Source organism: Conger conger, chromosome 6 (assembly GCF_963514075.1).
Source record: "Conger conger chromosome 6, fConCon1.1, whole genome shotgun sequence".
NCBI lineage: Eukaryota > Metazoa > Chordata > Actinopteri > Anguilliformes > Congridae > Conger > Conger conger.
Genome location: NC_083765.1, coordinates 14,667,909 through 14,680,631, shown reverse-complemented (window position 1 = coordinate 14,680,631; position 12,723 = coordinate 14,667,909). Strand labels below are relative to the sequence as shown.

At 43.2% G+C, this 12,723-nt stretch overlaps 1 protein-coding gene across 2 annotated transcripts in view; it reads left to right on the top strand.

The window, feature by feature from the left end:
• The window catches only part of sbf2 (SET binding factor 2), a 108,254-nt gene that overhangs the window by 45,246 nt on the left and 50,285 nt on the right, over positions 1 to 12,723 (top strand). For both annotated transcript variants that reach the window (XM_061247003.1, XM_061247002.1), the window contains exons 4-8: positions 7 to 141; positions 1,690 to 1,800; positions 3,212 to 3,317; positions 10,825 to 10,957; positions 11,408 to 11,516. In XM_061247003.1, the coding sequence (XP_061102987.1) occupies positions 7 to 141; positions 1,690 to 1,800; positions 3,212 to 3,317; positions 10,825 to 10,957; positions 11,408 to 11,516 (594 nt within the window). The remainder of the gene's footprint in view (positions 1 to 6; positions 142 to 1,689; positions 1,801 to 3,211; positions 3,318 to 10,824; positions 10,958 to 11,407; positions 11,517 to 12,723) is intronic.

Sequence of the window (12,723 nt, the reverse complement as noted above, 5' to 3'; positions counted from 1 at the left end):
TTGCAGGGATCGAAGGCTGCAGACACAGATGGGGATGATGAGGAGGAAGAAGACGGAAATGGGCTGATCCATCCTGCTGAAGTGTTCGCACCTAAAAGCCTTATTATGGTGTCCAGACTCGATTTCACAGAAATATTCCGGGTAAGGCTGCTCAGATCCGGCCCTCACCAATTTGGAGGCCCGAGACAGAAATTTATTTTGTGCCCCTTTCCTTTTTGGGGCTAGTCTTTTAATTTAATATATATATATATATTTAATCATTACAATCACAATTCTAAATTAATGTGCCTTGCACACAGTGAAAACCAGCAATGTGTAGCAAGGATTCTGTTGAAACTGCGCAGTGGTAAGCCCTTTGTGGTGTCAAGACAAAATTGACTCTTGGCAACTATAGGGGAGCAGAGTGCTTCTCACCCAGCAGGATTAGAGACAAAAGAGAGGGGAGGCGGCATTTTGTGGTTTGGAAAAAAAAAAAAATTCTAGTGCCAAATGTAGTTGTTAGTCTAATTAACTACTGCAACCACAACACAAATTGTAATGTGGTTGAACTACAGGACAGGCAAACTGCTGCAAAATAAAATTAAACTATTATTTTAACAACATGTAGTTAAACTAATCTCCAACATTGCACTTACTGACAAATAAGTTTAGCAAAAATATGACACAAACAGCTGGTGCTTCCAATAGCTGGCCCTGTTTGGTAGATGGTCAATACATCTATGTAGAACATCCAAACCAAATTAAGTTCTTTGACAAATTGGTACCATCGCCCAAGCCTCATCCTGAAGCTTTTTCTCTCTTCTTTTCTTGGCGCCTGATTTGTAATTTCTTTTGGAAGCAATGTTTGTTTCTCTTTATTAATGTGCATCAGAAGCACAGTGATTGGCTGATGGGCTGATTGGCTGCAGTTTGTACATACTGAGGGAGGTAATCGATGGTGGCTCTAATTACACCCCCTGATTTCCTCTGTAGACACTTGTTTTTCTGTGTGGTCAGATGCTGTTCCAAGGGGTCCATCATGCACTGTGTTTTGATGTTATGCAGTGTGCAGTAGCAGTGGTATCTGTGTATTGTACTGTGCACTGTAGTATGTATGTTGTAACTGTGTGTATGTGTGTTGTATGGTGTGTAGTAACAGTCCGTGTTATATAGTGTGCAGTAACCATGTGTGTTGTACAGTGTGCAGTAACAGTGTGTGTTGTATCGTATGTAGTAACGTTGTGTTGAATAGCGTGCCGTGACAGTGTGTGTTATATAGTGTGCAGTAACTGTGTGTTGTTTAGTGTGCAGTAACAGAATGTGTGTTATATAGTGTGCAGTGATACTGTGTGTGTTATATAGCGTGCAGTAACTGTGTGTTGTTTAGTGTGCAGTAACAGCATGTGTGTTGTATAGTTTGCAGTAACTGTGTGTGTTATATAGTGCGCAGTGACACTGTGTGTGTTGTATAGTTTGCAGTAACTGTGTGTGTTGTATAGTGTGCAGTAACAGCATGTGTGTTGTATAGTTTGCAGTAACTGTGTGTGTTATATAGTGCGCAGTGACACTGTGTGTGTTGTATAGTTTGCAGTAACTGTGTGTGTTGTATAGTGTGCAGTAACAGCATGTGTGTTGTATAGTTTGCAGTAACTGTGTGTGTTATATAGTGTGCAGTGACACTGTGTGTGTTGTCTCTGGTATGTTATGCAGGGCTGCCTGGGTCTGATCTACACAGTGTACATCGACAGTCTGAGTTTCCCTCTGGAGACTCTGGTGGCCAACCTCTTAACCTGCCTCGTGCCTCAGTCAGGGGGGTCCCAGGTGAGCCAGCACTAACGCCAGTGATCCAAAAATACCTCCCGCCCCCCCTGCTCCCACCCTGCTGCTCCAAAGGCCCACTCACCAGACACAAATAGAATCGCGGCCCAGACTGGGGTCACCTGGGGTTAATTTAACACTGGGATTTGTTACTCCAAATAGAGGAGAGACCAGGCCCTAATAAATCAGGGGCTTATTTTGCATGGCTCTGAGTCTGAGGAGTCATTTTGCCACATACATAACAGAATAGTAAAGAAAATGTTTTCCTGGCTTGTGCCTAATTGAGAATTAATTGTTTGTATTTTTAAGGGCTCAAACAATCCTCTTTGGTAATGTGCCATAGCAGTTAGCATTGCAGCCAAGGACATTTTTGAAATCAGTCACATTATTAAGAAAAGCTGAGCAAGTCGCCACAACACTGAATATTGCGTACTGAACATTTTTATGATTCAGTCCTGTTTTATTGGTCACAGCCACATCAAATAATGTCCCCCTCTTAAACATCCCCTGCAGAGAGTCTTTAAAAAACAATGCATTCTGGTTAAAAACATACTAAAAAAGGAGATTCCATCTATTCTTTCCTTGTTGGTTCTGAGGAACAAAAGAATGTGGTCTTGTTGACTCCCAAAATAACCCTACTCGTGGAGTTCTGACTCAGAATCTCTCTGCTGGGTTACAGCAAGGGCTAACGGGACATCCCGTATCACTCCGTCTATGCCCAGACTAGACCCCCTGAGACACACTCAGGACTCGTTAGTATCCCCAGGCACCTTGGAATTAGCCGCATTCCGATTTTGTTTTCCAGAGGGGAACTGGTTTTCCCTGAGGTCACCTGACCATGCCTCGGAGAGCTGGGTGTTGTGTTAGCTCTCGCCCCGTTCAGCAGAAAGGTTAAGCTAATTCTGCCAGACCCTGATGGTGCCGCGCTCTGTCTGGGATATTTAGGTTGTGTCAACATCCTGGTAGCCAAGGGTGGTGTAATCCATACACCTAATTTCAGAGGGGGGATTTGAATCCAGCAGCAATATGCTGGCGTGGCATGCTTTATAACTTTGGAGTATTTTATCCGCATGCGATATTGTAGATGCCTTTCCTGTACTCTGGCGCATGTTGGTAGCTCTCTCTCGTACTTAAATTATGATAGGCCAGCATGGTGCCTGCCCTATTTCACTTGTCTTTGGCTGGGAAATACTTACTGGCGCTCAGTGGAAAATAGTTTTGTCTGCAATGATTCTGAGGGATCTGATTTGGAAGCCTTGCTCATTAAATCACGGTTATGCTGGGCCCTCAGGTCTAATGAAACACACTGAAGGCTCACACAGATCATTGTATTTGGAGTGTGAGCAGACCCTGTGTTGAGCAGTGCAGACACAGTGCTTCTCACTCTGAGCTGGCCACTTTCTCTCTGGTGCAGAAGCTTTTCTCGTTGGGAGCAGGGGACCGGCAGCTGATCCAGACACCCCTGAATGACAACCTGCCCGTCACAGGGAAGAGCGTGGCTCTCCTCTTCCAGCAGCTGGGTAGGTTTGCACAACAGACTTCTCAATAACAACTGCAGCTACTGGTTACAGTTGTCACAAAATAACTGAACCAAAGAACAACTACTCTCACAGTGGAAGCGTTCACTCAGACTCGCTCACACACTCACCCACAAAGCAGCGCCTTCACACAGCTGAACAGCCATGTTTCACCACGTTCCATAAAAGCAGTTGCAGTTGCAGTTTTATTGAAAATAGACTATTTTTATTATGATAACAATTATATAAGTTATATGAGAGAACATGTTGGTAGTCATAGTAATATTTGATCAATGTTATAGGTGATAGTAAGACTGGATAATGTGTGATAACAAGGCTTATTTTTTGCATTGGTATCTCCAAGTGGTCCAAAATGTCTATAAACTTTTAATATCCTGTCAGTTGATAGAATTTGATGAACATAATACAATACACTTCAGAGGCGAATTTGAGCACATTAAACACACCTACAGAAAGTTTCATGAATACTCAACATGTTTTAGGGAATATCCATCTTACTCTTCTAAACACATATGAATTAAGAATGTTTACATTGTGTTTCTTTTAATTAGAATCAATCAATGGGAAAAGACTCATTTCCTGTGGTTGTGTTTAGACAAGAGCCCAGTTCTGAAATGTGTTTTGCAATACCAGGCAGTAGAATTTAGCCTTTTCATTTAACCCTCTCTCAAACTGCTGTGTACAGTAACTTATATTTTAGTGGGGGGGGGGTGCCTTGTGTGCTTGTGAGAAAATATTTTTATTGTCATGCAAGACTTGTTTTTGCTCAGTAACAAGTCTTCTAGAGTGACAGTGTCATCTGGGAAGACATTTTCCTTTGCATTAATGCCAAATAAGAATGATGTATTGACGTCAGTGGCAGACATTTTTAATGTAAATTGCATTGTGGTTGACAGGAGCATACGTCTTTCATGTTGATTTTATCAAACCCCAGAGGGTAACTGGTGGGAAGAGCAGCAGATTCCCCCGGGCGATTGGGAGTGTGATGAATTTCCCGATACGGTGTGATATGTAGGCCGTGTGTGAGCTTAACTCCCTGGCTCCCTGCTAAAATCATTCCCTGCCAGCTGATTGGTGGGACAGGGGGGGTGTGCCCCTTCCCACCTTGTTTTTAACATGCTGGTGCTGTACTTACAGTATCCAGTATTCATTTACAGTATTTCTGTATGCAGCTGCACGCATCCCAATTTGGCAGGCTTAAAGTTTGTTGTTTTGTTGCATGAAACCAAGACAGCGAGTTTGATTATTTGAAATAATATATGCTTCCTTCACATTATCAGCAGAAAAAGTCCAATCATACTGTACGTACATGTTTCTATTTCAGGTGCGTTAGCAGTGAGCAATCAGGCCAGAACGCATTTCTTTGATTTGCACTTGAGCAGCACCATTGTTGTTCTGGTTTGTTTTCTTTTTGTTTTCCATTCATGGTTCCTAGTTACAGTAAGCATTTTGTAAAAAATCATGAATTGCTCCACTCTAGCAGACTAATTCTGCATGTGTCCTCTAAAGCCATGCAGCTGTTCAGTCACATGAGCCAACAAATCATTTTGATAGAACCTACAACCTGAACCAGTAGACTGAACTACTTCTGAGAAAGTAAAGAAATAAAATGTTCTGATATATGTATGTTTATATATGTATTTATGTGTGTATATGTATATACACTCACTGAGCACTGTTAGGTAGACCTGTACACCAGCTTGTTAATGCAAATATTGAATCAGCCAGTCATATGGCAACAACTAAATGCATAAAAGCATGCAGACGTGGTCAAAAGGTTCAGCTGTTTTTCTGTGTGGAAAAACACCTTGTTAATAAGAGAGGTGAGTGGAGAAGGGCCAGACATGAATGTGACAGTAACAGAAATAACCACACATTACAGCACTGGTAGAATCACCAATAAGTAAAAAATAAGTCTGTCAGTCTAATAAATATTTCAAAAGTGCTGTGTATAATCCATTTTATTTTACTATTATTATTTTTTTGTGTATAATACTTTTTGTATTATATTCCTTGCACTTTTGTGTATAGTTCATATAAAACAATACAGTTATTCACAAAAAAAGCAGTTAAATGTTCTACATAGCATGAGTGGATTAGACATCTCCATCTGCCTGATAAGTCACGTAAGATGACAAGATCATACAGGTGGTGGGTACCTGCCCTTGTTTTCACTGTATTAGACTGTCAATAGCAGCTGTATATTACAGCTTAGTCACTCTATATTTTTTAATTTACAAAAAGCATTATTCACTCTGACTCACTACCCCAGGCAGAATCTGTCATAGCATAGCCTCACCTTAACATCATTAGACTTTTACCTCTTTAAAAATGCCAAGAACTGCATTTATACAATTGACCTGATTTCTTTGTCATTTACCTGGGAAAAGTCGCACAGATGGAGCGGCGGTAACAATGAAAGCAGGGGTCATGTGACCATGCGTGCCGGGATGTCATCTGGCATCCTGGTGATGCCTGAGCTGAGCCAAAATTAAGGCAAACACCAGAGGATGTTTAACTACACTGTGATGTATGAACTTTATAGACTTGGTTACATGTAGTCAGTGTTTCTCATTTCGGTAGATGTGCTGTAGGTGGGAGAAGCTTGTTAACGTGTTTGTAAATGTGCGTAATTATGAATGTGTGTAATTATTAGCACGTCTCATGGTCTGCATGGCAGTCTGCCATGGGCACTGTGTTTCTGCTTTGCTGCCCTGTTGTCTGCACACTGGAGGAAGTTGACCACTACAGTCAAAGGTGAAATTCCTCGAAAACATTCTGTAATCCTTTGAATTTCCGGCATGAGTGCATTTTCTTTCAGTCATGAAAACTTTAGAGCTGAGTCTTGCTACCAGGGCCATTTCCAGTCTCAGTGACACACACACGGTGCCCCTAGTTCCTTTTTTCTTAGAAGTGCTATGTGGTCAGTGGGCAAAACTGTTGTTTCTGGAAGGAGTACAAAGCCAGACTGGGAAGAGAAGAAGGTGGATTTTTCCTGGTTGCTTTCATCACTGAATTTATAGATGTCTTTGGACTGTGGGAGGAAACCGGAGGAGTACCCGGAGGAAACCCACGCAGACACGGGGAGAACATGCAAACTCTGCACAGAGAGGCCCCGGCCGACGGGGATTCGAATCCAGGACCTCCTTGCTGTGAGGCGGCAGTGCTACCCACTGCACCATCCGTGCCGCCCCAACTTGTTAATGCAAATATTTAATCAGCCAATCATTTGGCAGCAACTAAATGCATAAAAGCATACAGACATTGTTAAGAGATTCAGCTGTTTTTGAGACCAAATGTCAGAATGGGGAAGAAATGTGATCTCAGTGACTTTGACCATGGAATAATTATTGGTGGTTTGAATATCTCAGAAACTGCTGAGCTCTTGGGATTTTCACGCACAGCAGTCTCTAGAATTTGCACAAAATGGTGCGAAAAACAAAAAACATCCAGTAAGCAGCAAAAGCATCTTGTTAATCAGAATCAGAATCAGAATCAGAATCTCTTTATTCGCCATGTAGTTTTACGTACAAGGAATTTGCTGTGGTTTGTGGGTGCATGCAAACAACATAAAGAATGATACCAAAAAAATAGGAACATAGATATATAATAAGGTGGAATGTGATCTAGGTAAAAATAAGTAAATATATACAATACAACATAATGCTGAAGCGGGGTATATGAAGTATTGTTAAAGTGTAAAGTGTAAAATATAAAGTTTATGAAGTTTATGGGGGAGGGCTAAAAGTCTGTGACAATGGGGACCCTTGGGCCTTGTTGATGAGGCCAGCTGCCGATGGGTAGAAGCTGTTTCTGTGGCCTGATGGACCAAAGCCTCAGCCTCCTGCCAGAGGGGAGTGTTTCCAATAGTCTGTGTCCGGGGTGAGAGGGGTCGGCCGCAATCCTTCCTGCACGCCTCAGGGTTCTGGAGGTGTACAGGTCCTGAAGAGATGGCAGATTGCACTCAATCACCTTCTCTGCAGAGCGGATGATACGCTGCAGTCTGCCCTTGTCCTTGGCAGTGGCAGCAGCATACCAGATGGTGATGGAGGAGGTGAGGATGGACTCAATAATGGCGGTGTAGAAGTGCACCATCATTGTCTTTGGCAGGTTGAACTTCTTCAACTGCCGCAGGAAGAACATCCTCTGCTGGGCTTTTTTGATGAGGGAGCAGATTTTCAGCTCCCACTTGAGGTCCTGGGAGATGATGGTTCCCAGAAAGCGGCAGGACTCCACAATGTTGACAGGGGAGTCTCTCAAGGTGATGGGGTCAGGTGGGGGTGAGTTCTTTCTGAAATCTACAACTATCTCCACTGTCTTCACAGCGTTGAGCTCCAAGTTGTTCTGACTGCACCAGGTCACCAGATGGTCAATCTCCCACCTGTAGGCAGACTCATGCCCACCAGAGATGAGTCCAATCAGGGTGGTGTCATCCGCAAACTTCAGGAGCTTGACAGATTGGTGACTGGAAGTGCAGCTGTTGATGTACAGGGAGAAGAGCAGAGGGGAAAGAACGCAGCCTTGGGGGGAACCGGTGCTGATGGTCTGGGAGTCAGAGACATGTTTTCCCAGCTTCACATGCTGCCTCCTGTCAGACAGGAAGTCTGTGATCCACCTGCAGGTTGAATCAGGCACGTTCAGCTGGGAGAGCTTATCTTGTAGCATAGTTGGCATTATTGTATTGAAGGCAGAGCTGATCCACAAACAGGATCCTGGCGTAGGTTCCTGCGGAGTCCAGGTGCTGTAGGATGATAGAGGTCAGTGGAGAAGGGCCAGACTGGTCAATGGTGACAGGAACGCAAATAACTACACATTACAACAGTGGTATGCCGAAGAGTCTCTCTGAACACACAACGCGTCAGACATCTTAAGTGGATAGGCTTCAGCAGCAGAAGACCAATAAGTCCAAAAAATAAGTCTAATAAATACTTGTATACTTGTAGGTGTATATTGGGGCTTGATTCATTGAGCATTATGTAGTGTTTCATCTTAGATTTTTTCTAAACTAAATGTAATATTTTACTTTACAATTACTGATATAAATTCACCTTAAACTATGATCTCTTATACAATTACTGTAGCTTTGCTGTGCTACCTGTCATGCATCTGCGGACACACCTGTGCTTAGCTGAAATAAATGTGAGTCGACTGCAGGCCCTCATATAATGAGAATAGCTTCATGGTCACTGTCTGAGCAGGTGAAACGCTCGATTTCGTGAACGCCGCTGCTATCAGGCGTGTTCTCCGGCTCGGTGTAAAGGCGAATGATGTATGTCAACGGAGGAGCTGCTGTGCGCATTGCAGATTGAGACAGGCTCTTAAGAAGGGCCAGGGGTCTAATGAATCTGGTCTGAGTGATGACACGCTACACGGGTTGCCCAGAAGGCCACACAGGTTTCCCGTGGCAACACGTGGCAGGATAAACTGGCACAGGCTCAGAAAGGCTGGGGCTGTTTGCTAACCTCTCACTGCTGCTGTGGGCTGGGCAGCACTGGAGTTTCAGCTGTGATAATGCCTTTATTACCATAGTAACAACACATTGTATTAATTGCAGTGTTAATCCATGATTTCTTTCTTTCTTAATCAATCTGTTCTTTTAATCAGTAGTCTTGCCCATTGGCTCTGCAGAACATTGCCCTGGTTAACAGGAGCATAAGCCCGCTGCTACTAATTTTGTGCATCAGCAATATTATACATTTGTTTTTCCTTTTTGCATTGTTCCAGCCACCATTCGGAAACTCTCTTTCCCTGCCTAGCCAGCTTGATTTGATTTCTGCCTCCCTGTTAACACTCTCCTAGGGTATACAGTAAATATACTTCTTACACTTGAGATATTTTGGCATTTACAGGTCCACAACGCAGAGTCCCATCGGCTATGAACAAATGCAACAGACATGACAATCATCTCCTAAAATCAACTGGAGATGGCCAACACTGGCTAATGACCCATGACAAGCGATGACATGATTCACTCGCCTCTTAATTAGCGTGTCGCCAGAAAAGGATTTCCTAAGAACTGGCGCTGGCCAGTATGAGACGTGTGTCTCTTCCACACATTGCTGGATGTTGAAATGCTGCCACAGTCATTGCAGAAAAATTTCTATTGAATGTGCTCAATACTCAACAGGAAGTGCAGCCCCCCAGGGAACAGGAAGGAGTCAGCAGACCGGCTGTTTGTTGTTTGTGGTCTCCCCGCGGCTGTTATTGAGAGTACGATACGTGTTGGTGTTTCCACCGATAAGATTTCTTCAAGGTCAGAAATGAGATCACATATTCCAGACGTCCATGCTCAGACACAGATGGGTTACCTGCTGACTACCACATTGATGGTTTTAGTCATCATTTGATTAAACAGAATGGCATTCATGAAAGAACGTTGTGAATAGATGATATTGCATTTTTTCTTTGTTCAGTCTGAAGTCTGAAAATGTCTTTGATACTCCCAATATCCTCATTAATGAAAAATGCATTAAGACATATGAGTTATACCAGGCTCTGGAAAATCACAAGATGTAGTTAGCCATGTGGAAAGTTACAGGTTGAATGAGACAGCGTAATCCAGTCCATTCTTCCTTTGTTATTGGATATCAAGGTGTGTCATAATCAGAAATAAAACAATGTTCACTTTTATATCTGTGTTCCTGTTTATTGGTGAATTTCCCAGCTCAACGCAGTCAAAACGGAACCAGGGGTCTCAATAATGCCAAGGGTATTTCCGTCAGCATTTGCCTGTCGCCATCTTTTTGTAGCGCGTGATGAAGTGGCCCATTGGTAGTGTGATAGCAAACAATAACAGGAACTGTAAACTTGGAATCTGTCTGAACTGTCATTACGGTATTTGCTGTTTTTCATTTTCTTTCGTGAAGGATGTCATACGCTGCACTATTTCGAGGAACATTGTTTGGTTTGTTTTTTTATACGGCCAGTGTACTTCCACTGTGCTTCATATAGAACGTAGTGCATATGCACAAGAGTGCTGGATTTGACTTGCCTGCAGTCTTACTTTGGATTGTCAAATTAGCCTGTTGCCTTTCTGTAGGATAGCATTTCCCCCTCTCTCCATACCATTGATTCAGCCCTAGAATAAAAACATTAATTGGTTGTTTTTCTTAATCTGATAATTCTGACAAATATATTTCATGAAAGAATATTTCGTCTTACAATTGATAAGACTAAGCAGGGGCCAATCCCCCCTGAAGCAATGTGGGGTTAAGGGTCTTGCTCTAGGGCTCAATATTTGCAGCTACTATGGGGCTTGAACCACCAACCTTCTGGGTCCCAGTCAAGCAAGGATTTAGGTGCTTAAACTGTATTGCCTTGTGTTTAAATTTCCAATTGATCTTAGGAACAGGGCTTTTTTTTTGTTTCTTTTCTTTTTATTATGATCCTTGTTTTCTTTTGGTTTGTTTAAAAAACTCTTTCTAGAAAATTGTCGTTGCCAAACGTATAATCGCTTTTGCATATTATTTTCTTGTTCTCTTGTCTGCAGGAATCCAGAACGTGTTGAGCTTGTTTTGCGCAGTGCTGACAGAACACAAGGTGTTGTTCCATTCCAGCAGCTACCAGCGTCTTGGAGAGGCCAGCCGTGCCCTGGAGTCCCTCATGTTCCCTCTCAAATACAGGTGAGGCCTCCCTCCTCCCCCTGTGGAAAAGTACTAGGCCCCACCCACGCCCCCTTCTTAGGACGTACCTATCTGCTGTCACTCATAAGTTCCTATGACTCTTGAAACCAAATTCCTTGTGGTCAACTCAACTGTGTGCCTGCAAAGCTATGTTTTGTTGTGCAAATTTAGCTGCCCCAGTAGAAACGGGAGTAAACATACCTATGAGAACAGGCAACTAATAAGATTTTACCCTTATGAGTTGCATAGAGGTACTATAATCCTAAAATCGCCTTTTAAACAGCTTTTTTAGAAGTCTGTTGGGGGAGCGAAAGCATAACTGTCCTTCGGCATGAAATGTTGTAACATGCAGACTGAAATGTCTTGACAAATTTCTGCCCCTCTAGTTCAGAATGTGGGTCCTAGTCATTGTGTCATAGTGATTGTTTCTGATACCTTTCTGACCTTCAGTTACCCCTACATTCCCATCCTGCCCTCACGGTTGCTGGAAGTCCTGAGTTCCCCAACTCCCTTCATTATTGGAGTGCACTCTGTGTTCCAAGACGAGATCCAGGAACTGGTGAGCATCTTGAATTCTGAAGGACAAAACCACTAATATCGAGCATATGGACACGTTCAAAAACACTCCGCTACTGGATTTACATGTATGCTAGAACTAGGGCTTCCCTCTTAGAGCCCCCTAATACCACCTAATACCTAATACCATCCGGTGGCCCAGGATCCTCAGCACGATAAATGGTTCATGTTTGATATCCTTAGTGATTGAAATGCTGAGTGAAGCCTGCAGTGCAGTAGTTGTTTAACACAATATAGTACATGGACGCATAACTAAATCATGTCATCATGATATGATTTTCCAAGCTATGTAGCTATTGGATACAATATACATAGATAGTAATTACAGTGATCACAGTCCTATTAAATATACATTACATTACATTACATTACATGGCATTTAGCAGACGCTCTTATCCAGAGCGACGTACAACAAAGTCCAAATCAAACACAAGAACAAGTGCAAAGAGGACCTGAGAGGACAGTACAGTTCCGAGTCCTAGTGTAAACATACAGAAAATCAGAACCCTTGAAGAGTACAATCAACTTTCAAACTAGCATACCACAGTTGGCAGCTAGAATACAACAATACAATAGCCAATAAAAACAACAATACCTATACAAGTAACAATACCTATACATAAGTGCCATTGCAGTCTGAGGCTAATCATGGTGGTGAGTTGGGGAGGGAAAGGTGTAGCCTGAAGAGATGGGTCTTCAGACTGCGCTTGAAGGAGGTCAGAGACTCTGCCGTTCTGACATCCACCGGGAGGTCATTCCACCACCGTGGGACCAGGACAGACAGCAGTCGTGAGCGTGACGTGCAGGTGTGGCGAGGGGGAGGCACCAGACGGCACGAAGTGGCAGAACGGAGGGGTCTTGTTGGTGTATAGGTCTTGATAAGGGATTGAATATATACAGGGGCTGATCCTTTAACTGCCTGGTATGCGAGCACCAAAGTTTTAAATTTGATGCGAGCCATAACAGGCAGCCAGTGGAGGTTGCTGAGCAGGGGGGTGACATGTGAATGTCTGGGAACATTGAATACCAGACGGGCTGCAGCATTCTGGATCAGTTGTAGGGGTCTGATGGCAGATGCTGGAGGCCAGCCAGCAGAGAATTGCAATAGTCGAGGCGGGACAGGACCATTGCTTGTACAAGGAGCTGAGTGGAGTAGGTGGTGAGAAAGGGTTGGATTCTCCGGATGTTGT